Raw genomic sequence first — 24,891 nt, forward strand, 5'->3', positions numbered from 1 at the left:
GAGCTGCATTATGCCGGCCTGGCCCTCACCTTCATATGTAGCTGATTTATGTTCTCCGTGTGATGTCTCAGCTCCACCAAATCCTCCTGAAGTTTTACACGCTGAGAAAACTCTTCCTCGTATCTGTAGAAACAGTATATGCTGTCATGTACTTAGTTTGAAAGCAAGCAAATATTTATTTATAGTCATCTACAGTATTAAAGGGTCAGTCACGTTATTATGGGGCTTCCAGATCTGACTGAGTGTTGTGCCATCTCAGCGGAGCTGCCTGCACATTACAGGGGTCGTTTCCATTAACTCGCCCTCAGGCCCCAATCTCACCCTGGACTTGCTGATTTTTGTTCATATCCCGAAAGGGCTGCAAACAAAAATCAGCGGAATCACAGCAACATGGAGTGGGGCAGGGGATGTAATGACGCAAATCATAGCATCACTTCCCCCATCACGTATTATATACCATTGCTATTGTTGTCATAATTTGAGCCACTTTCCAAGAGGAGGAGGATTTCCGGGTAACTGGAATTCCCCCCCCCCCCCCCCCCGCATTTGCCTATGCAACCTGCCCATTCTTATTATTTCTGTGCACAAGGAACACAACACGCACAAGGAACACATAGTAAGGAGCCTGTCCCTGCAATGTGTTCACTTCAGCTCCGGGACTCCTATGCATACACGTTCCGCTGACCACGCATGCGTACTGGCCATTGCCGGGGAGGTTTGCGCGGAGGAACCCTCTGCCGGCTAAGTTTGCAAAGTTGTGCAGCACAACGCCATCTACAGATGGCATTAGCTATGGAAGTGACACTAAATGTTTGCGGGTAAAAACAAGTGTTTTGGGGGGAATAAGCAGCATATATTTAATGATAAATGGCCCCCTGAGAAAGAAACTCTGGTGTAAGTACTGTACTTGTGTGCCGAACAATTGCATTGTCACCATGAAAGCGTGAGAAGTCCCACACGCGTGGGCATGAAGAATAACACAGAAAGATGCGGATGCAGGACACGGCTAAACATTTGTAAATTCCTGAAATACAGCTCTCATGAATAGTTTCCTTTGTCCCCTGAAATCACTAAACGTACAGCGCAACCTGCCCGCAGCGTCTGCCGGAGACACTTGTCCGCCCTCCGGGGTAACTGGCGGAGACTGTCCAGGTACAGCCGGATTGAACGTCTTTTCTTACAGTGGCACAGCAAACCTTTATTGAGTGTGGAAATTCTTTTATCTTCTTTCAATTTGTGAAATCGTTGCAAATATGCAACTTGCTGTACTGTGTATTTTATTGTAATATTGCGATTATTTTAGCTCTTGAGATTCCCCCCCCCCCCCCCCCCCCCCCCCGCCCCTCCCCAGCTAATGGTGCACAGTGAATGCCCTAGGGAAGGAAGCAAAGACAGGTATTGCAGGCCAGTATAGGGTAGCAAGATGATTGCTTTAGGATCTCTGGACGGAGATACTGGGGCTTAATAGGTGAGTGCCAGATAAATCTATTTTCTCTTACGTCCTAGAGGATGCTGGGGTCCCTATTAGTACCATGGGGTATAGACGGGTCCACTAGGAGCCATGGGCACTTTAAGAGTTTAATAGTGTGGGCTGGCTACTCCCTCTATGCCCCTCCTACCAGACTCAGTTTAGAAAATGTGCCCGGAGGAGCCGGTCACAGCTAGGGGAGCTCCTAGAGCTTCTTTGTTTTGTTTTTGTTTTTTTAAGAGTAATTAGGCACAGGGAGGCTGCTGGCAACAGCCTCCCTGCTCCGTGGGACTTAGGGGGAAGTAGTGTCCAACCCTCAGAGGTTAATGGCCACTATCTCCGCTGACAGGACACAGAGCTCCTGAGGGTGATGATCGTTAGCCGCCCCAGGCGATCGCTCACTCTCGCAGCATGCCGCCACCCCCTAACAGAGCCAGAAGATCGTGGTGGTGAGTGTGTCACCAGTGACCCGACAAGCGGGGAGCCGGTGTGTGTGGCGGCAACAGGGTGGGAGCGCAGTACTGACACAGCGGTACACAGGTGCGGCGCTGTGAGGGGTCCGCTGGGTCAGCGCTATACCCTATAACACTGGTCCCTCCGGCTATCAGGGACATATGTACTACTGCTAGCGCCATTACCTCAGGCCAGTATAAACATTCAAAGTGTGGGAAGACGCGCCATGTTTGGGGGCGGAGCTTATCCTCAGAGCGGACCCTGCAGCTCACCAGCGCCTTTTTCTCCCTGCAGATCCACACTCTGAGATGCTGACAGGAAGCACTGACCCTCCACGACTCCAGCTATCCTGTGCGGTACCAAGGGGGTTGTAGAAGAAGGGGGATGGGGACTGTCTAATACTGTGTAGTTCTATTAAGGGTACACAGTCAGCGCAAATTTCTCACATAACCATGTTCACGGTCTCTGTGTCTTGTGCGGCAGAATATGTATCTTCTCCAGAGGAATCCATTCCATGTACACAGGAATGTAATATTTTGTCTCAGCCTTCCGAATCCGAGCCCCAGTGGGTGGCTTCAATTAAGGGAATGATATCCCAGATTTCTACTAAGATTGCGCATTATGAGACTGAATCACAGATTTTAAAACAATCTGTGGAGGTTTTGTCTGGTTCTGTCCCCACTACCTCAAAATCCCCTGGTGTATCCAAGAAACGTGCGCTTGCTCAGATTATGCAGGTCAACATGGACACCGACTCTGACACGGCAGAGGGTGATGCGGATATGCGGCGGGGGGGGGGGGGGGGGGGATGGGGTGAGGCTTCCCTGGCAAGAGGGGTACAACTCATGATTGAAGCTATTAGGGATGTGTTACTGACAAACCACCTGAACAGGTAGAGGAGGCTTACTTTACAGACAATAAGAAGGCCTCCCTGACCTTCCCTGCGTCTAAGGAATTAAACGCATTATTTGAAAAATCCTGGGAAAATCCAGAGAAAAAATTCCAGATTCCAAAGAGGGTTCTTGTGGCTTTTCCTTTCCCTGAGGATGAAAGGAAAAAGTGGGAAAACCCCGCCTATAGTAGCTGCTTCTGTATGTAGACTGTCTAAAAAGGTGGTTTTACCTGTCCCGGGGTCTACCGCTTTGAAGGAACCAGCAGACCACAAGATTTAAACTACCCTCAAATCCTTATACACTGCTTCAGGAGTGGCGTTAAGGCCCACTATTGCCTGTGCATGGATTTCTAAAGCCATAGTAAAGTGGTCAGGCACATTACTAGAGGACTTAGATTCTATGGATAGAAGTGACATTGAATTGTTTTTACGTAACATACGGGATTCTGCGGGTTTCATGGTGGAAGCCATGAAGGACCTGGGTAATCTGACTGCAAGGATATCGTCCATGGCTGTCTCAGCACACAGGGGACTCTGGTTACGCCAGTGGTCTGCAGACGCGGAATACAGAAGTGTGGAGAACCTACCCTTCACAGGTCAGGCTCTATTTGGGGAAGCATTGGATGCGTGGATCTCTACGGCAACCGCTGGTAAGTCAACCTTTCTTCCCTCAGCCTCTCAGACGGCGAAGAAACCTTTTTCTACGTCCTCTGTGCAGTCCTTTCGCTCTGCAAAAGCGAAAAAGTCCAAGACTCTACCACTTTCTTCAGAGGTGGGCGAGCAAACTCCAAAAACCGGCAGGTTCCCAAGACCAGAAACCTGCCTCTGTGTCCTCAAAATCCTCAGCATGACGGTGGACCTCCCTGCCTGGTGAACTGGCAGGTGGGAGCGAGGCTCAGACGTTTCAGTCACGTCTGGGTGTCGTCCGGTCTGGATCCCTGGGTACAGGATATTGTGTGCCAGGGGTACAAACTGGAGTTTCAAGAGCTCCCACCCCACAGGTTCTTCAAATCAGGCCTGACAGAAAGGGCTATCCTTCAGGAAGCCATTCACAAATTGGAAAGGTCAGATGTAATTGTTCCAGTTCCACCTCATCTGGTAAACCCAGGGTTACTATTCAAACCTGTTTGTGGTACCCAAACCGGATAGTTCGGTCAGGCCAATTTTGAACCTGAAGTCGCTAAACCCTTATCTGAGGGAATTCAAGTTCAAAATGGAGTCTCTGAAAGCAGTGATCTCAGGGCTGGAGGAGGGAGAGTTTCTGGTGTCCTTGGACATCAAGGATGCGTACCTCCACATTCCGATTTGGCCGCCACACCAGGCTTATCTCAGATTTGCGCTATTGGACTGTCACTATCAGTTCCAGGCACTGCCATTTGGCCTCTCCACGGCACCGAGGGTGTTCACCAAGGTAATGGCAGAGATGATGATTCTCCTCCACAGGCAGGGAGTGAATGTAATTCCTTATCTGGACGATCTGCTGATTAAGGCATCTTCCAGGGAAAGGTTATTGCAGTCCATTGCTCTCACGACTCGACTGCTCAAGGAACATGGATGGGTCCTGAATCTTCCAAAGTCACATTTGGAGCCAACAAGGAGATTGTCTTTCCTGGGGATGATCCTCGACACGGAAGTGCAGAGGGTATTTCTACCGGTGGAAAAGCTGTTGGTGATCCAAGCTATGGTCCGGGATGTCTTGAAACCTTCTGGGGAAGATGGTTGCCTCCTGCGAGGCTCTTCAGTACGGAAGATTTCATGCACGGTCCTTCCAACTGGATCTTCTGGACAAGTGGTCGTGATCTCATCTGCACATGCACCAGAGGATACATCAGTCGCGAAAAGCCAGGCTTTCACTTCTGTGGTAGCTACAATTGCCTCGCCTTCTCGAGGGCCTCAGGTTCGGGATTCAGAACTGGATCCTTCTAACCACGGATGCAACTCTCAGAGGTTGGGGCGCAGTCACCCAAGGGGAGACCTTCCAAGGAAGGTGGTCAAATCTGGAATCCATTCTTCCAATCAACATTCTGGAACTAAGAGCCATGTACAACGGTCTTCTACAAACGGCACATCTTCTGCAAGATCGGGCCATTCAGGTGCAGTCGGACAATGTAACGACGGTGGCCTACATAAACCGGCAGGACGGAACGAAGAGCAGAGCTGCAATGTCAGAGGTAAAAAGAATCATCCTCTGGGCAGAAAGGTACGTGTTGGCGCTGTCAGCAATCTTCATTCCGGGAGTGGACAACTGGGAAGCGGACTTCCTCGGCAGACACGATCTCCATCCAGGAGAGTGGGGCCTCCATTCGGAGGTGTTCACGGAGGTGACAAAAAATTTGGGGTGTACCTCAAATAGACATGATGGCCTCCCATCTCAACAAGAAGCTTCGGAGGTACTGTTCCAGGTCAAGAGACCCGCAAGCAGTGGCGGTGGATGCCCTGGTGACTCTGTGGGTGTTCCAGTCAGTGTACGGGTTTCCTCCACTTCCACTCATTCCAAGGATTCTAAAACTCAAAAAAGAGAACAAGGGTTCAGGCAATCCTCATTGCTCCAGACTGGCCAAGAAGGGCTTGGTACGCGGATCTTCTGGCTCTACTGCTGGAAGATCTGAGGCCTCTTCCTCTCGGGAGGACCTGCTGCAACAGGGGCCATTTGCTTATCAAGACTTACCACGGCTACGTTTGACGGCATGGAGGTTGAATGCCAGATATTAGCTAGGAAGGGCATTCGAACAAGGTTATTCCTACCCTGATACAGGCTAGGAAAGGAGAAACGTCTAAATATTACCATCGCATTTGGAAAAAGTATGTATCTTGGTGTGAATCCAAGAAGTTTCCTACGGTGGAGTTTCAACTGGGATGGTTTTTCCTCTTCCTGCAAGCAGGTGTGGATATGGGCCTGAGGTTGGGATCCATAAAGGTCCAGATTTCGGCCTTGTCCATTTTCTTCCAGAAACAACTGGCTTCCCTCCCTGAGGTTCAAACTTTCTTGAAAGGGGTTCTGCACATCCAGCCTCCCTTTGTGCCGCCTACGGCACCCTGGGATCTTAACGTGGTGTTAGAGTTCCTCCAATCGGATTGGTCTGGTAGGAAGGGCATAGAGGGAGGAACCAGCCCAACACTATTAAAGTCTTAAAGTGCCCATGGCTCCTAGTGGACCCGTCTATACCCCATGGTACTAATATGGACCCCAGCATCCTCTACGGACTACGAGAAAAGGATTTACCAGTAGGTAATTAAGATCCAATTATCTCTCCAGCGTTAACCTTTAGATACTTTGAGAAAAGCCCCTTCTCCGGTGAAAACATTAGAGAAAGGGCTATCCACTGTTTAATACAGTATATAGGGGGTCATTCCAAGTTGATCGCTCGCTAGCTACTTTTAGCAGCCGTGCAAACGCATTGTCGCCGCCCACAGGGGAGTGTATTTTTTTCGCTTTGCAAGTGTGCGAACGGCTTTGCAGCCGAGCTCTACAAAAACATTTTGTGCAGTTTCTGAGTAGCTCAGAACTTACTCAGCCGCTGCGATCACTGCAGTCTTTTTGGTCCCGGAATTGACATCAGACACCCGCCCTGCAAACGCTTGGACACGCCTGCGTTTTTCCAAACACTCCCAGAAAACAGTCAGTTGCCACCCACAAACGCCCTCTTCCTGTCAATCTCCTTGCGATCGGCTGTGCGAATGGATTCTTCGTTAAATCCATCGCTCAGCAACAATCCGCTTTGTACCCATACGACGCGCATGCGCATTGCGGTGCATACACATGCGTAGTAGAGACCTGATTGCTGCGCTGCGAAAAAAACAGCAGTGAGCGATCAACTCGTAATGACCCCCATAGACCCCTATAAATACTGTATGCACTGGGCTATTTTTCATTTACTTTAATTGCAGCAATGTTTGCATTAGAATGTTATTTTTATTGGCCCTCATTCCGAGTTGTTCGCTCGGTATTTTTCATCGCATCGCAGTGAAAATCCGCTTAGTACGCATGCGCAATGTTCGCACTGCGACTGCGCCAAGTAACTTTACTATGAAGAAAGTATTTTTACTCACGGCTTTTTCTTCGCTCCGGCGAACGTAATGTGATTGACAGGAAATGGGTGTTACTGGGCGGAAACACGGCGTTTCAGGGGCGTGTGGCTGAAAACGCTACCGTTTCCGGAAAAAACGCAGGAGTGGCCGGGGAAACGGTGGGAGTGCCTGGGCGAACGCTGGGTGTGTTTGTGACGTCAACCAGGAACGACAAGCACTGAAATGATCGCACAGGCAGAGTAAGTCTGGAGCTACTCTGAAACTGCTAAGTAGTTAGTAATCGCATTATTGCGAATACATCGGTCGCAATTTTATGAAGCTAAGATTCACTCCCAGTAGGCGGCGGCTTAGCGTGTGTAACTCTGCTAAAATCGCCTTGCGACCGATCAACTCGGAATGAGGGCCATTGTACGTATACAAGCAGGGGTATTCAACCCGCGGCCCTCTATATGCTGGGGAACTACAAATCACAGCACGCCCTGCTGCAGTTTTGTTGTGATTGCCTATGAGAGTCTTCACGTGGCCCTTTTATTTGTGTGTGGCCAGGAAGGTGAAGATGAGTAACTTGTAACAGCCCCCCCCCCCCCCCCTTCCTCTTCATATCTGCGGTCACTCAGATAAGGTGCAGTCTGTGATCTGTCAAGTCCCTTGCATCAACCTATCTCTTCACAAGAGCAGATCTTGGTTTGATCTCAAATTGTGGCAAATAAACAACTGTCAGGAACATGGGACGATGAGACGTGTAACACGGTAATCTAGGGAAGTAGTAGATAACTTGTGTTTCTCCAGCTGTAGTGGGACTTTAGTAAATATACCCTTAAGAATCAGACCCCACAACCTAGGCCAGTGTATGCAGTGCCGCTGTGGGCTGTGCCTGTACCGATACTCAGGAGGATACGCACTTTGCTTGAGCCATGTGGATATTCCTCTCCACCTCCCGGAGATCTTGCTTTGCCAGTTCCAGCTGTATGGTTGGGGTTGCGGCGGCGTTCTTTAACGACTGTATATTGGACTCCTGCTGCGCCACCAGCAGCTGAAGAGCTCGGATTTCTTCATCCTTTTTCACGATGTCTCTGTTCATCTCCCAGATTCTGGATATAACGACGCAGAAATGTAAAGAACATTATTTATGACCAATCTTTATATATACAGTACATCACAGTTACACCAAATGTCATTACTGAGCTTAAACCAGCTATTTCTTCAATGAATGAAGAGGGCACAGGGGTTCAAATGGGATTTCACTTTTACATATCTTTACTTACCAATTTATTAAAAGGTCAGTTTATTAAATTTGGCCAAAAGGCTGATTTTCTGTCGCTTCTCATAGTACTTCATTTGTCATTAAAATGTTGCTGAGGCAGCTGAGCAATACTCAGCTGCCTCTCCGTCAGTGATAGTGCAGTGAGGTGAATGGCTGGGGAGGCACACATGGGGGGGGTGTCTGAATGCTGGGAGCCTGTCTCACCGCCAGGGCCGTCTTTTCATATGGGCTCAATGGGCACTTGCCCAAGGGCCTCAAGAGTCTAACGGTCCTAGGCTGATAGCTGAGGGTCTCCTTTTTCCAGGGGTACCAGATTTTTGAAAATCGTCCCTGGGGAACCGGAGATATCCGACTTCAAAGCAGTGGCCCCCATCCGAGCCAGTTAATTGCACTTCCCAGCCAGATATCTCGGGTTCTGTATGACTTTGTGTTTTTCTGAGGGTATACTCCAAAAGCTGGGACTATCCCCTCTCAGTGGATACTGGCAGCTTGTCTCTACTATACCCAGAACCAGAGATATCAACCTTCCAGCAGCTGGTCCCAGCTCCATATGCCCATACCTCCCAACTGTCCCGATTTTCACGGGACAGTCTCGTTTTTTGGGGACTATCCCGCTGTCCCACCCGCGGGCGACAGTGTCCCATGGTGGGGGGGGCAGTTGGGAGGCTCTGTCTCTCGCTGCCCTGCTTAGCAGAGCAGTGGTGAATAGACGCTGTGCGCATGTGCACAGCGTCTATTCACTGGAGTCAGAGGAAGAGAGGGCATGCCAGCGGCTCACAGAGCGCTGGGCATGCCCCCTCAGTGACGAAAACGGGTCCTCCCGTGGAGCCACGCCCCTTTTCGTAGGCCACGCTCCCTTTTTGGGAACGCGTGCGGCTTCGCCGCGCGTTTGTCCCTCTTTAGAAATGTGGAAAGTTGGGAGGTATGTATGCCTGGTATGCTCCGGCTCCTGAACTCTGATCCCCAAGTCCCCAGTATCTCCTGAAAGGTGGACTCTCTAGTTTTTTGTCCCATTGAAAGCTAAGAAATCTGTTTCCAGAAACTGGAGATATCTGCAGTCAAGCCAGCTGCCCTCCCACCGGAAAATTATGAATATTAACCCCACTCCAGTATAAACCCTTACCCCCTACCACCCTGGAAGTCATGTACCGGGGCCCCTTCATTCAGCCCAATGCCCCCTTCTACAGTTTAGTGTTCTCTCTCCCGCCCCATCTCGCAACATCTGTGCAGTAAAGGAATAATTAGCAGAAATTACTGCTCCAGGTCCTACATGCTGAGCGGAAGATGGAACACCCACTACCGCCCGCGAGACATCAAGGCTGCCACTGGTAACACCCCCCTCCCCTACTCCTGGAGGATGGGTAGGTGCCCCAGCGCTTTTCTTTGCCCAGGGGCCTACACTGCTGTTAAGACGGCCCCGCTCATCCCCTACTCACTGTAACTCTTCCCTCACTACACTAAGCTACAGGCTCCATTGAATCTCCTACTTGCATCCCTGTGTCTTCTCTTGCTGCTACTGACTGAGCTTCGACTACAATGCACTTCCTGGTCACATGACACATCCAAGTGTCCATCAGTGGGCAAGTCCCGCCCCCACACTCAGATAAATGCCTCTATTGGCTCGCTTTCTGTGTAGCATTATTGCCTGTGGTGTGGCCCCGCCCCCAGCTCTGAAAAGCAGTGTCAGATGTAGACCCCAGGCAGAGCTGTTGCGGCCTCATCTCTCTGCTCCCTGCTGCTCCAGGGATCTCCACAAAGCTGCTGAGTGTTAGCTATAAAAATGATTACAATAAACAAAGATGTTTATGTTATAAATGTCTTTGTATTATTCTAATTGTTTTTATATAAAGTCTCAGGAGTTTGACAGGGAGTATGACAGCGAGGGCTCTGCCTCCTGCCTACCCTGATGGCACGTCCCTGCTCTCCGATACTAGCTCGCCGCGGTAAGGGTTAAATTACTTCTTCACTGGCTTAGTTTGGGGAAATCTGGACCGGATAGTCGGTTCACTCCTACTTTCCCTACCTCCCCCAGAGGAAATAGGGTCTCAGAGAAAGGGAAATAGTGTATGGGCATTAAAATGTGATTCCCATCATAAAGTAGGCAGCAGAATCACATCATCAAGCCCCACCCACCTCATGACGAGTCACACTGACACTATAAAAGTTTAGTGTGAGGGACTCGGTGACACAATTTGCCAGTGCAGGATTAATAACAGACCACACAATGGGGCCCCCACAACATAGCTACATCACCAGCAAGGGGCAGGGTGCAACTAAAGACAGGTGACATTTTAAATGCGGGCAGGAGGAGCTGAGTGGAAGGGGCAAGAAGAAGATGGCAATGCTTTTTCAAAGGTGCTGTTGCAGCCTGCAGGTTACAATAATTGAGGTCACAGTGAGGTTTGCAGTAGTGGGGATGTATAATGTGTACTGTGGGCACTGTGTGGAATAATGTGAATGGGGCACTTTGTGGCATACTGTGAACTTGGGGCACTGTGTGGCATAATGTGAACTGGGGGCACTGTGTGGCATAATGTGAGCCGGGGACATTATAGTATAATATGTATGGGGCACTGTGTGGCCTAATGTGAACTGGGGGCACTGTGTAGTATAATGTGTTCTGGAGCACTGTGTGGCATAATGTGAACTGGGGGCACTGTCTGGCATAATGTGAACTGCGGGCACTGTGTGGTATACTGTGTGAACTGGGGGTACTGTGTACTGGGGCACTGTGTGGTATAATGTGTGAACTGGGGGTACTGTGTACTGGGGCACTGTGTGGTATAATGTGAACTGGGGGCACTGTGTGGCATACTATTTATGTACTTGGAGGGATTGTGTGGCATAATGTGAACTGGGGCACTGTATGGAATAATGTGAATTTGGAGGTACTGTGGCATAATGTGAACTGGGGGCACTGTATGGAATAATGTGAATTTGGAGGTACTGTGGCATAATGTGAACTGGGGGCACTGTGTGGCATAATGTGAACCGGGGACACTATAGTATAATATGTATGGGGCACTGTGTGGCCTAATGTGAACTGGGGGCACTGTGTAGTATAATGTGTTCTGGAGTACTGTGTGGCATAATGTGAACTGGGGGCACTGTCTGGCATAATGTGAACTGCGGGCACTGTGTGGTATACTGTGTGAACTGGGGGTACTGTGTACTGGGGCACTGTGTGGTATAATGTGTGAACTGGGGGTACTGTGTACTGGGGCACTGTGTGGTATAATGTGAACTGGGGGCACTGTGTGGCATAATATTTATGTACTTGGAGGGATTGTGTGGCATAATGTGAACTGGGGGCACTGTATGGAATAATGTGAATTTGGAGGTACTGTGGCATAATGTGAACTGGGGGCACTGTATGGAATAATGTGAATTTGGAGGTACTGTGGCATAATGTGAACTGGGGGCACTGTGTGGCATAATGTGAACCGGGGACACTATAGTATAATATGTATGGGGCACTGTGTGGCCTAATGTGAACTGGGGGCACTGTGTAGTATAATGTGTTCTGGAGCACTGTGTGGCATAATGTGAACTGGGGGCACTGTCTGGCATAATGTGAACTGCGGGCACTGTGTGGTATACTGTGTGAACTGGGGGTACTGTGTACTGGGGCACTGTGTGGTATAATGTGTGAACTGGGGGTACTGTGTACTGGGGCACTGTGTGGTATAATGTGAACTGGGGGCACTGTGTGGCATAATATTTATGTACTTGGAGGGATTGTGTGGCATAATGTGAACTGGGGGCACTGTCTGGCATAATGTGAACTGCGGGCACTGTGTGGTATACTGTGTGAACTGGGGGTACTGTGTACTGGGGCACTGTGTGGTATAATGTGTGAACTGGGGGTACTGTGTACTGGGGCACTGTGTGGTATAATGTGAACTGGGGGCACTGTGTGGCATAATATTTATGTACTTGGAGGGATTGTGTGGCATAATGTGAACTGGGGGCACTGTATGGAATAATGTGAATTTGGAGGTACTGTGGCATAATGTGAACTGGGGGCACTGTATGGAATAATGTGAATTTGGAGGTACTGTGGCATAATGTGAACTGGGGGCACTGTGTGGCATAATGTGAACCGGGGACACTATAGTATAATATGTATGGGGCACTGTGTGGCCTAATGTGAACTGGGGGCACTGTGTAGTATAATGTGTTCTGGAGCACTGTGTGGTATAATGTGAACTGGGGGCACTGTCTGGCATAATGTGAACTGTGGGCACTGTATGGTATAATGTGTGAACTGGGGGTACTGTGTACTGGGGCACTGTGTGGTATAATGTGTGAACTGGGGGTACTGTGTACTGGGGCACTGTGTGGTATAATGTGAACTGGGGGCACTGTGTGGCATACTATTTATGTACTTGGAGGGATTGTGTGGCATAATGTGAACTGGGGCACTGTATGGAATAATGTGAATTTGGAGGTGCTGTGGCATAATGTGAACTGGGGGCACTGTATGGAATAATGTGAATTTGGAGGTACTGTGGCATAATGTGAACTGGGGCACTAGGTGGAATAATGTGAACTTGGAGGGACTGTGTGGCATAATAAGAACTGGGGACTCTGTGGCATAATGTGAACTGGGGCACTGTGTGGAATAATGTGAACTTGGAGGTACTTTGTGGAATGAATAAGAACTTGGATAGACTGTGGCATAATGGGAACTTGTAGGGACTGTGTGGCATAACAGGAACTTGGAGGGACTGTGTGGCGTAACAGGAACTTGGACGGACTGTGTGGCGTAACGGGAACTTGGAGGGACTGTGTGGTGTAACGGGAACTTGTAGGGACTGTGTGGCGTAACAGGAACTTGGAGGGACTGTGTGGCATAACAGGAACTTGGAGGGACTGTGTGGCGTAACAGGAACTTGGAGGGACTGTGTGGCATAACAGGAACTTGGAGGGACTGTGTGGCGTAACAGGAACATGGAGGGACTGTGTGGCATAACGGGAATTTGGAGGGACTGTGTGGCGTAACGGGAATTTGGAGGGACTGTGTGGCGTAACAGGAACTTGGAGGGAAAATTACAGCTGTGAGGTATGGACCGTTCATGAAGCTGACCCCTCTGGCTCCCCTGCTCAGAAGACTGGACGATGCCCTGCCGTAGAGAACATAGGTGGACTGGACCCATCCTCCCCCCCCCACCCCCCCAGGTGACCTAGACTCCGGGAGAGCTGCCTTTGTTTTTCTTACTACACAGCGCACAAAGCAATAAGCAGCAAAGCAAATAAATATGCAATAACTCCGGAGAATGCAGTGACACAAACGTTCCGCGGAGTCATTGTAATTCCTGGTTCTAGCTGGGAGACTGACAAGTTTACACTCATCTTGCACCACTTTAGTCATTAAGCCGTCCATTGATTTTATTAACGGCCTCGCCGTCCACCCCCCTACCTTCTTTTCTCCCCAATAAACACGCGGACAACTGAATTGCGATTTAAAAGGTCACAGCCAAATTTATTGATTGGATTAGAATTGGTACTCTATAAGTGGGTGGCGAGAAAGCAGTGCATACCCCCGGCTACAGCCTCCATATTAATTTCTCCTCAATTAAACAACGGGGCGGAACCTAAGTCCCGCCCTTGCGCAAGTTAGCTGAGCGGTACCACTTCCCCTCATCGGCATAGCACCGGTCCACCCTTAAGATGACGACCGTGTCGGCCCTTGAGGCCACGACAAATTCGCCGAGTATCTGGGGAAGTGCCGGCCAACCGACGTTGCGCTACTACAGACCGCCGAGGAGCACTGCTTGCCGCGCCTGCTGGACCTCTTTTGCCAGACCATAATTAAAGACCGAATTGGCCTGACGTTGCCACCACCGGACGTAAACTTCAATTCAAATTCCAGTTACCTCACCTTCGCCCTGGTGATAGCGAAAACTCTGGATTGCCTGCCGGTGCCACCACCGAAATTAAAAATTGTTCAATTCCTAAATACCAGGGCCAAATTGCCCTACCAACTGGGCGGGAGGGTGGGTGCCTTCTTGTATCCTTGATCAGCCTGAAAGAGGGAGCCTGCCTGGCACTCCTGCTCTTTTGTACCTCCCAGGTAACTCTCCTCCCCCTCTTACCTATAGGATGCTGCTATGCTACCTGCTCTATCCCTCCCCCCCTCCCCTCCCCTCCCCTTTTCTCTCCTTCCTTGCCCTAGGCTCCTTCTTTAAAAAACCCAGGACGCTTATTTATTCTCGGGCCTAGTTTGTCCCTCGAATTCTTTAAGCCGTCCATTGATTTTATTAACGGCCTCGCCGTCCACCCCCCTACCTTCTTTTCTCCCCAATAAACACGCGGACAACTGAATTGCGATTTAAAAGGTCACAGCCAAATTTATTGATTGGATTAGAATTGGTACTCTATAAGTGGGTGGCGAGAAAGCAGTGCATACCCCCGGCTACAGCCTCCATATTAATTTCTCCTCAATTAAACAACGGGGCGGAACCTAAGTCCCGCCCTTGCGCAAGTTAGCTGAGCGGTACCACTTCCCCTCATCGGCATAGCACCGGTCCACCCTTAAGATGACGACCGTGTCGGCCCTTGAGGCCACGACAAATTCGCCGAGTATCTGGGGAAGTGCCGGCCAACCGACGTTGCGCTACTACAGACCGCCGAGGAGCACTGCTTGCCGCCATAGCCTGGTTCCTAGAACCCAGGCCCGCCACCCCCTGCTACCTCATGCCTTCCACTGACGCTTTCTGCTATGTTGCCCAAGAATATAGCTAAACCTTCCTCTGTCAGGTGTACCCCGCCTTGCCTGAATAGTCCCTCCTCTCCGAACCTCAACAACGGGTGCCTGGCGATCGTATCGCCTTCTCCCGTTAAGAGACGGGCTACCGCCCTGTTCACCTTTCTTCTGACCCTTTGTAACCCCGTGCCCCCCTGTGCCCTTGGGACTATCTCGGACCATGTGATCCGTGTATTAGGCCACCGGCCCTTCAACCCTTGTATGCCGGCTTGAATTGCCGTAATCGGCTCGCCCCCCTAGCTTCTTCCTAGATCGCTGCCCCCTAGACCTTTTGCCCTCCTGAAAAGTAGAATTACAAATAACCGTTACCCCCTGTTGTATGCGGACCTATGGTGCGAACTTTCGCGCGACCCATATGAAGGTGAAAACCACAAAACCTCTTTTTGTTTGAGGGCAAAATTGGAAAAAGTCCTTCATTCCCCCATTTATGGCGGGCAGCTTAAGGCCTTGGGTTTCGCGAAAGACGCCGAGCTGCCTTCTAGTCTTGCTTTTCCGCACGTAAGTGTACCTTGTACGCTCCTGATTTCCCCCTGGCCAGATTTTTGGTCTCGCCCGCTGGCAACCCCTTACGTGCCACTACTGCCATGTCTTGTCAGTTGATAATTACACTTTCAAATGGCCTGACGATGCCTCCACCGACAATTTAAAAAAAAAAAACAATTTCTACATCCTAACGGAGCCAATAAAAAATTTCTACATCCTAACGGCAACAATTCTACATCCTAACGGGTTCAATCCGGTTAGGTATACTCATCATATAGCGCCCTATGATCTATACCTAGCAACTGACATATGACATAAGACACCCGAGAGTGCATACAAACTCCACAAAGAATGCTCTTAACTGGATTGAACCCATGACCTAAGCACTGTGAGGCCGTAATACTACCCATTGCCACATACTGGTGCGTTTACGCTGACTTGATATTCATGCCTTGCGCCAGACTATAGTTGTCCTACGTTATCCCGTATACCGCTAAGGCCCATGCAGCCTTGACCCCTACTTTATGCAGAGATGAGGTATTATTCAGCCCTTAAACCTTCGCTTTGCGCCTGGACCTTTTGCTTTCCTTTTCCTTCTGTCCTGTCTACCTTATTATGATACCATAAGTGACCATCATATTGCACGTTCACTAAAGTAGCTTTGATGGGTTTTTACTGTGATCGCTACCGCTACTTGTTGCATTTTGTATGACCGTTCGGTTCTGGAACAAACTTATTAAGCGCTTAAAGGCATAGCTAGTAAATATAATATGAATTAAGAACTGGGATTGAACCCATGACCTCAGCGCTGTGAGGCCGTAATGCTAACCATTGCCCCATAAATGGTGCGTTTCTGCTATTCTGCTACCTAAGTGAACATAATACTGCGTATTCCCCAAAGCCGCTTTGATGGTTTTTCTATTGAGATCGCTATCGCTACTTGCTTTGTCTCCCAGGCCTGCCTTTTGTATGACACTCAGGTTATATAACAAGCGGTTATCATTATAACTATATACCACATAATACAATGCCAGGGGATTAAACCATGCGTTTAGCACAGTGGAAGTTGTACTGCGTAGCGCTGGGCTGTACCGCGCTATGCAAATCGTGGACTGTCTATTTTTTATTTATTTTTATTTATTCATTATTATTATTATTATTATTATTATTATTTTTGGTTTTTGTTACTGCCTCGTTATGCTCTGTGTACCCATGCATTTTTCTAATGTATGGACTGTGCAAGGCATTGCAAATCGCCTGTGATGCCTTCCTACTAACTGCAATACAATAATAATGGAGCTAAGGCCACGGGTAATACTGAAAAAATTTGCTAGTATGAACGTTATGGTGCGTGACTGTCCCCCACTGATCTGTATTATACTGTTCTTATATACCTACTATCAATGCAATAGTACATGCTCACGGCAATGCGATGACTGTTCTGCCTTATATTATATAATTCATCGCTATTCCCCTCTATAATGTGCAAAATACCCCCCGGCCATTCGATCCGGTATTAAGCTTTATATTAGCCCGCTAGTATACCTATGATGCTGAAATATGCTCTTGCCGCCATGCCCTCAGTAATCATTACGCTGTATACCTAGTACGACCCGTACCCTGTAATATACCCATGCGGCAATGACATCGCTGATTTGCTTTATCTCGTATACTTCCCCTTTCACACTGCCGCCCGTACCCGGTATTTTGCCATTTTAACTGGCTTCCTAAACGGGTCAAAACTGCGATGTGAAAAGGGGTCCCCTTCAATTTACCGCTTTCAAACTACAGGTATTTTGAACGGTAAAAGAAGGGGCCTCCCCGTTTCAGTCCCATTTCACTGTGCAGTGTGAAAGGGTCTGAAACGGTATTTGCAAGCCCCAGCAGGTCATAGGCTGTCTCCATGTGTGATGTCAGCAGCCACAACCAGGAAACAGCTTGGAAAACACCGGAGACCCATGTGAGAGTGGCTTTATAAACTTTTATACTGCAAAGCCATTATAAAATGTCTCATTGGAGTGATGAAGAGGTGAGGGAGCTGCTTTAGGATCAGAGGGGATGAGGAAATCTGCAGACAAATTACTGGGACAGTCAAGAATACCCTCATATATAAAAACAATAGCAAAAATGCTTCAAGCTGCTGGGTTCCATCGTACTACTATCCAAATTTATTAATAATTAATTAATTAATACTTATTAATAATGTGTGGTTAGAAAAGTCCATTTATAGCGACCACCACTGTTTTCTATGGGTGAAACGGGTTCAGTGTGAAAGGTACCAAAAAAAAAAATTAATGAAATGGTAATATACTGGTTACAACATGAGATGTGAAAGGGGTTTAACTGCTCAGACCCGTTTTAAGAACCGTTTCAAATACCGTTTCAAAAGCAGGTTTTGCGATGTGAGCAGCATTGCTAGTACCTATTCTACCCTGCAATATATACACGCCGTTGCACTTCTGCGATCCTTGCATCACTCGCATATTATCTTATTACCTTATCATACTTTATACGCTGTAATTTAATACTGACTGCAATGTAACCCCTGACCCATGTTATACTGTCTACTATGACACTATTACACACTATGCGCTGCCATAACCCCCACAACCCTGTAATTCTACCCAGCCCCCTACTGCCCTTTTATTTCCTTTATTTATGTATTTTTATTTTTACACCCCCTCCCTCGTATACCTTACACTGGTCACCCTGCTGGGAGGGGTTATGTGCAGGGGAGAAGATGAAAGGGAACCACCACCATTGTTGGAGGAGGGGAGATAAGATAACCCCCAGCCAGATAGCGTCTGCTGGACATGCTATCAGTAATTAAGAAGGGGGGAAGCTAGTGTATTACTGTGAGAGCAAAGCTTTTATGAGGGAAGCCTTAGCAACGGGGAAGGGGAGGGTTGCTTAGATGTGGGATTATACTGGTGGACAGTGCTGGACTTTTCACTCATTATGTTCATTGACCATTGAGGCCTGCTTATCAGACAGTCGCTTTAACCCACTAAGCCACAGCGCAGAAGCCATACCCCTAGCCTGTAAATACATGATACTTATCTGGGTGGTCCCTCTGCGTGCATCCTAAGGAATCATTAGATTGCAAAGTTTCGCGTGGGCTCCCCCCGAAGCTAAGCCGTAAGGAGAAGCGAGACGAGTAGTCTGATCATCTGCAAGTAAGTACAGTAAGTGAAAGGGAAAAGTACCATATTACAAAGTAACATGACAGAAAAGGGGGAAATTTATGGAAATAAATAATTAATATTTAAGCGTGCTGTCTTGCTGCTGTGGGCTGGAAGAAAGGCAGCAGTGGGTATTGAACCAGGGAATCCACATCACTATTCAGAATAGTCCCAGCTATTAACCCAGTGAGCCAACACAGTACCTGACGGGTAATGGGCCGGGGGAAGGTGCAGGCCTGCCTGCCACCAGGGGGGGGGGGGGGGGGGAGCGCTGTGGGCTGCTGCCCCCACCCCAGCTGTTGCGTCACTGCGTATTGCGGTTGGCTGTACGCAGCTTGCCCCGCCTGCGCTTGCAGCGTGAAGGTGCCCCGAGACAGTATTGGAGGGTACGGGTGGGTTAATTGCAGCGCTGGGGGGGGGGGTGCACGGGCTCCGGCGGTGGTGTCTGTCCCGCCGGAGCCGTTATCTGTGGCTGCTGCCACTGCTGGGCGCGTACCAGCGTGCGTGGGTACGCGCCGCTACTGTGCAGTGTCGCTGGGGGTGTAAGTGTGGGCTCCGGCGGTGGGGCCTGCCCCGCTGGTGCCGGGGTTTGTGGCTGCTGCTGCGGCTGCTGCTGGGCACGTCCCATCATGTGTGGGTACGTGCTGCTCCGGTGCAGCGACGCGGGGGGGGGGGGGTGCTCACGGGCTCCGGCGGTGGGGTCTGTCCCGCCGGAGCCGTGCTATACTGCTGCTGCTGCGCACGCCCCATCGTGTGTGGGTACGTGCTGTTAGTGTGCCGTGACGCAGGGGGTGTGCGTGTGAGCTCCGGCGGCGGGGCCTGTGCCGCCGGAGCTGGGACATCCGGCTGCTGCTGCGGCGGTTGGGCGGCGCCGAGCGTGACGCGATCGCTCGGCGCCTGAAGGGGTGGGGGTGTGTCCAAGCGGGTGGTTTAATTGCAGCGCTGAGGGGGGGTGCACGGGCTCCGGAGGTGGGGTCTGTCCCGCCGGAGCCGTTATCTGTGGCTGCTGCCGCTGCTGGGCGCGTACCTGCGTGTGCGGGTACGCGCCGCTACTGTGCCGCGTCGCTGGGGGCGTAAGTGTGGGGTCCGGCGGTGGGGCCTGTCCCGCCGGAGCCGTGGTTTGTGGCTGCTGCTGCGGCTGGGCGGCGCCGAGCGTGACGCGATCGCTCGGCGCCGGAAGGAGGGGGGTGCGGCCTGTGACTGGCTGCGGGCTGACTCGCCGGAGCCTGCTTCCGGGCCGCCGCACGCCAGCCACGTATGGAGGGGTGACGCGGGCGGCGGTCCCGCCGATCCCGGCCGGGGCCCTCGGGGGGGAGCAGCGTGTTGTGAACCGAGCGCTGCCGTGTCCGCCTGGATGAGGCGCCGGGGAGGGGGGGGGCATTCCTCCTGGGTCTGCGCATTCTGCTGTGCGGGTGCTAGCTGACTGGGCTGCGTTTGGGCTGAGCCTAAGTATATTTTGCGGTGAACTGTATGGAGGGGGGCTTAGGTTGTGGGCTGCAGTGTATTTATAACTGAAGCTTAGGAGAGGGGGAGCGCGGGGAGGCTTAATAACAAAATTGTACTTATTCCTTTGCTTGATTCCAGGAGCTGTGAGGTGGGTGCCTTCTTGTATCCTTGATCAGCCTGAAAGAGGGAGCCTGCCTGGCACTCCTGCTCTTTTGTACCTCCCAGGTAACTCTCCTCCCCCTCTTACCTATAGGATGCTGCTATGCTACCTGCTCTATCCCTCCCCCCCTCCCCTCCCCTCCCCTTTTCTCTCCTTCCTTGCCCTAGGCTCCTTCTTTAAAAAACCCAGGACGCTTATTTATTCTCGGGCCTAGTTTGTCCCTCGAATTCTTTTATAATGATGAGAGGGAAAAATCTGCAGCGTAAAAAGAAGAATAGCGAATCGTGTGATGTATCCTCTGGAATAATCAGAGTCTTGGAAGAAGACAGCAGAAGAAGACATTTGCTGTAAACAATTAGATGAATCACTTCCACCGGTTATCACATCCCTCAGAATTTTACCCTTCATTGCCAAGGAAACGCAGCCCGCCGAGGCCAAGCTCTCATCTCCTCCAAAATCTCATACAGATTGCGCTGTTTAAATGTCATTTAAGGCTAATTTGCAAGTTGGCTGATCGGAACTGATATATTTGATACAGAAGTTGTGAAGATGAGAAGAAATGTTTTCCTGCGCACAGCTGACTTCCTCTTAGAAGCGCACGTCTGCCTACTCTCCAAGAACGTTCAGGAGAATCTCCCACACTCCCAAGAGAATATACCACCCTACTGAACATGTTCATTTCACCAGGGAAGTGGGTGGGGCTGTGATACAGCAAACCACTGCGAAACGCGTGGGTTTTATGATGTAAATCGCGTCACCAGGCTCCCCGCTCTTGCCTCTTGGCCTCCAACTTCAGGATGTCCAGAGGTGGAGATGTAAAAAGTATGTACATATGACTAGAATCCCAGTACTGGGAAAATTCAGGTGGCATGAGCGATTCCAGGAAGTCACTGATAACAGGCCTTTCTCTAAATCTGGACTCCTAGGGGGTAATTCCTAGGGGTCGGCATCCAATAATCTACGTGCGCCGATTTTTGTGCATGTTACAGTCACTACTCCTACAACCACGGCCGCCTCCTTTGGTGAAACATATACCTCAAATCAATATTAACACCTCAAATCAAAATTAGAATCCAGTTGGACTGACCATGGCAACTTTCATACTAAGGGGGGCATTGATCAAAAATCGCATTTCCAATGTGATCTGGGTGTAATGTTACTGCCCAATATTTTACCGGCATCATGCATGACGTGGCAACCGCAGGAACATGGGCTCAGAAAGTTGCCGGGGCTACTGCCCCTGACCAGGGGCCATAGCTGGGGAGGGTTCCGCAGGCTACATCTGCGATGTGTAGACTCAGTAGCGGATCTTGCCACGGGCAAACAGGACTTTTGCCCGGGGCGCCACCTTCCGGAGTGCGCCGGCGCCATCTGGAGGGCGCCGCACCATGGCAAGATCCGCTACTGTGCCCCCCGCTGTGCCCCCCTGTGTCGGGAACTAGATGCTACCCGTCTAGTTTCCCTTTGAGGGGAGGACTGCTGTGCGGTGCGCGATGACGTCATCGCGCAACGCACAGCATTGTGGGACTGGCACAGACGCTAGGGGTCATAATTGACCTCTAGTGTCTATGCTGTGCTATGGGAGAGACGTCATGACGTCTCTCCCATAGATATGAGGAGAGGAGCGGCGCCGGCGGAGGTCTGCAGCGGTCGGGAACCAGAGCGGGGATAGTAAGTATTTTTTTTTTTTTTTTTCAGCGGCGCAACTCTACAGGGGGCACAAATGTGGGCGTAACTGACCACGCCCTGTATTAAGCCACGCCCCTATTTTTTGCCCGGGGCGCCACTAGGGCAAGAACCGGCCCTGTGTGTAGTCCATAGGTCACAGTGGGCTACTACCATCTTCAGATGACGATAGCCGCAGGGGCCACAGTTGTGTGGCCACACCCTTTCCAGTTTTGTGGGCACTTGGCCCGTGTTGGTTTTGTTATGTTAATTAGTTATTTACTTAAGCTAGGCCGTTCTTCCCCCGCCACCATAGACAATTTTTTTTAATAAAATCCCTTTCAAATAAAATCCCAATAGAGAGTTGATGGGGTGAATTCAATTAGTCATGGGGCTTACATTGTGACTAATTGCTGTGTCGGAGGTATTCAATTAGCGGGGAATACCCCATGGGTGAGTCCCTGCAGACGGAGCTGCGAGGTAAAGTCCAAGGAAAAAATACAAAATCGGGTCGTGCGCGGGGATACAACCCACAGTGGGTTTCCACAGGTGAATCCCAATTTTTCGGCGCCGTCAAAAAGGCTATTTAATTGAATATCCTTTCCCTGCGCCGCAGGGATTTTTGCCGGCAATTAGTCACAGGCTAAACACTTACCTGTCCTGATATTCCGTAGCTAGCATTGTGCCGCTGTGACCACTGGGATAGTCCCCGCTCCGCTCCCTATAGTTCTGCTCTAGCTTTTCTCGCAGCTTTCCCATTTCCTGCTCGTACATGTTCCGGATGGTCACGATTTCCTCCCGGCGGCGCTGAGACGCAGACGAGCCGTCACCCTGTGCATAGAGACGATCATGGAGTTATTTCCGTGATTACAGTGTGAGCATTTATAACACCTCCAGGAGAATGATAAAAACTAAAAATAATATTGATTTATAGCCGGTATAAAACACGGCTGCTGACAGCGTCGGCAGTTACTCGTCTAAAACGACTCCTGCGTGATTTCCTCTCCTTTCCCTGGAACTTGATAACCGTTTCATTCTCCTCGAGAAAGTGCAGTTATTTTTGTATATGTTTATTGGTGCTTTTTGTTATTGATATGATGTTATTAAATGCTATCCCTGATTTATGTGTTACTTTGCCTCAGAGCGAGGCAAATGCTGATTCCCGCAGGCCAGTTCCTCTGGCATCACTTTATAGCATCGCTCTAAGCAGAGACTCGGCCTCAGCCATGTAGTGGGAAGGAAAATCAGCTGAGGGAAAGGGGGGGTGGGGCAGGGGGGGAGGGGGGGGCAGGGGGGTCTGGGGGGTTTCTGTATCCAAGAGACTTGTCCTGTCCTCATTGAGCACAGATGATCCTGACGTCCTGAGAGACAATGCTCGGAGAACAGTTGGTTCTGTTTCTGCAAATGATTGTCTGCGCATGCGTATGCACAGCAGGGCGCACGCGCTAAGCAATTTTACACAAAACTATGCTATTTTACTCACGGGCGAACAAAGCTTTTCAATCGCTCTGCTGATCGTAGTGTGATTGACAGGAAGTGGGTGTTTCTGGGCGGAAACTGGCCGTTTTCAGGGAGTGTGCTAAAAAACGCAGGCGTGCCAGGTAAAAACGCAGGAGTGGCTGGAGAAACGGGGGAGTGGCTGGCTGGACGCAGGGCGTGTTTGTGACATCAAACCAGGAACTAAACGGACTGAGGTGATCGCAGTCTAGGAGTAGGTCTGGAGCTACTCAGAAACTGCAGGGAATTATTTAGTAGCAGTTCTGCTAATCTTTCGTTCGCTATTCTGCTAAGCTAAGATACACTTTGCTTTGCATTTCTGCTAAAAGTAGCTAGCGAGCGAACAACTCGGACTGAGGGCCGTGGTGAGGTGCGGCAGAGCCTTCCTGTCATACTAATGTATAGGCCAGAGTTTTGACTACAGAAAGCATATGAAAAATACAAACAATATATTAGAAATATTTTCTTTGTATTACTTTAATCATGTTTACAGTCAAAACTTTGGAATAAGAAGTCTATGACAGCAAAGGCAGTGCCTCCCCCCCACACACACACCACCCCTCCCCCTGCCTATCTTATCCACACATCTCTGATCAAAACTCACCAAATTTTTAGCCGTATACACTGCTGCACCTGTGTATAATACCTACATGTATATACTGCTGCACCTGTGTATAATACCTACATGTATATACTGCTGCACCTGTGTATAATGTCCACATGTATATACTGCTGCACCTGTGTATAATGCCCACATGTATATACTGCTGCACCTTTGTATAATGCCCACATGTGTATACTGCTGCACCTGTGTATAATGCCCACATGTATAGACTGCTGCACCTGTGTATAATGCCCAAGTGTATAGAATGCTGCACCTGTGTATAATGCCCAAGTGTATAGACTGCTGCACCTGTGTATAGGAGGTCATTCCGAGTTGTTCGCTCGCAAGGCGATTTTAGCAGAGTTGCTCACGCTAAGCCGCCGCCTACTGGGAGTGAATCTTAGCTTCTTAAAATTGCGAACGATGTATTCGCAATATTGCGATTACAAACTTCTTAGCAGTTTCAGAGTAGCTTCAGACTTACTCGGCATCTGCGATCAGTTCAGTGCTTGTCGTTCCTGGTTTGACGTCACAAACACTCCCAGCGTTCGCCCAGACACTCCCCCGTTTCTCCAGCCACTCCCGCGTTTTTTCCGGAAACGGTAGCGTTTTTTCCCACACGCCCATAAAACGGCCTGTTTCCGCCCAGTAACACCCATTTCCTGTCAAACACACTACGATCGCCGGGGCGAAGAAAAAGCCGTGAGTAAAAATACTACCTTCATAGCAAAATTACTTGTGCGGACATTGCGCATGCGCACTAAGCGGAAAATCTCTGCGATGCGATGAAATTTAACGAGCGAACAACTCGGAATGAGGGCCATAATTCCCACATGTATAGACTGCTGCACCTGTATATAATGGCCACATGTATATACTGCTGCACCTGTGTATAACGCCCACATGTATATACTGCTGCACCTATGTATAAGGCCCACATGTATATACTGCTGCACCTGTGTATTGTGTATAACGCCCA

The 24,891-nt window shown here is 49.8% G+C and overlaps 1 protein-coding gene across 3 annotated transcripts in view; it reads right to left on the reverse strand.

Moving 5' to 3' along the window:
- LMNTD1 (lamin tail domain containing 1) overlaps nt 1-24,891 on the reverse strand; it is a 268,559-nt gene that overhangs the window by 169,593 nt on the left and 74,075 nt on the right. For all 3 annotated transcript variants that reach the window (XM_063929096.1, XM_063929095.1, XM_063929094.1), the window contains exons 3-5: nt 22,467-22,642; nt 7,745-7,933; nt 30-123 (exon numbers count right to left, since the gene is read on the reverse strand). In XM_063929096.1, the coding sequence (XP_063785166.1) occupies nt 30-123; nt 7,745-7,933; nt 22,467-22,642 (459 nt within the window). The remainder of the gene's footprint in view (nt 1-29; nt 124-7,744; nt 7,934-22,466; nt 22,643-24,891) is intronic.

This window comes from Pseudophryne corroboree, chromosome 6 (assembly GCF_028390025.1).
Source record: "Pseudophryne corroboree isolate aPseCor3 chromosome 6, aPseCor3.hap2, whole genome shotgun sequence".
Taxonomy (NCBI): Eukaryota; Metazoa; Chordata; class Amphibia; order Anura; family Myobatrachidae; genus Pseudophryne; species Pseudophryne corroboree.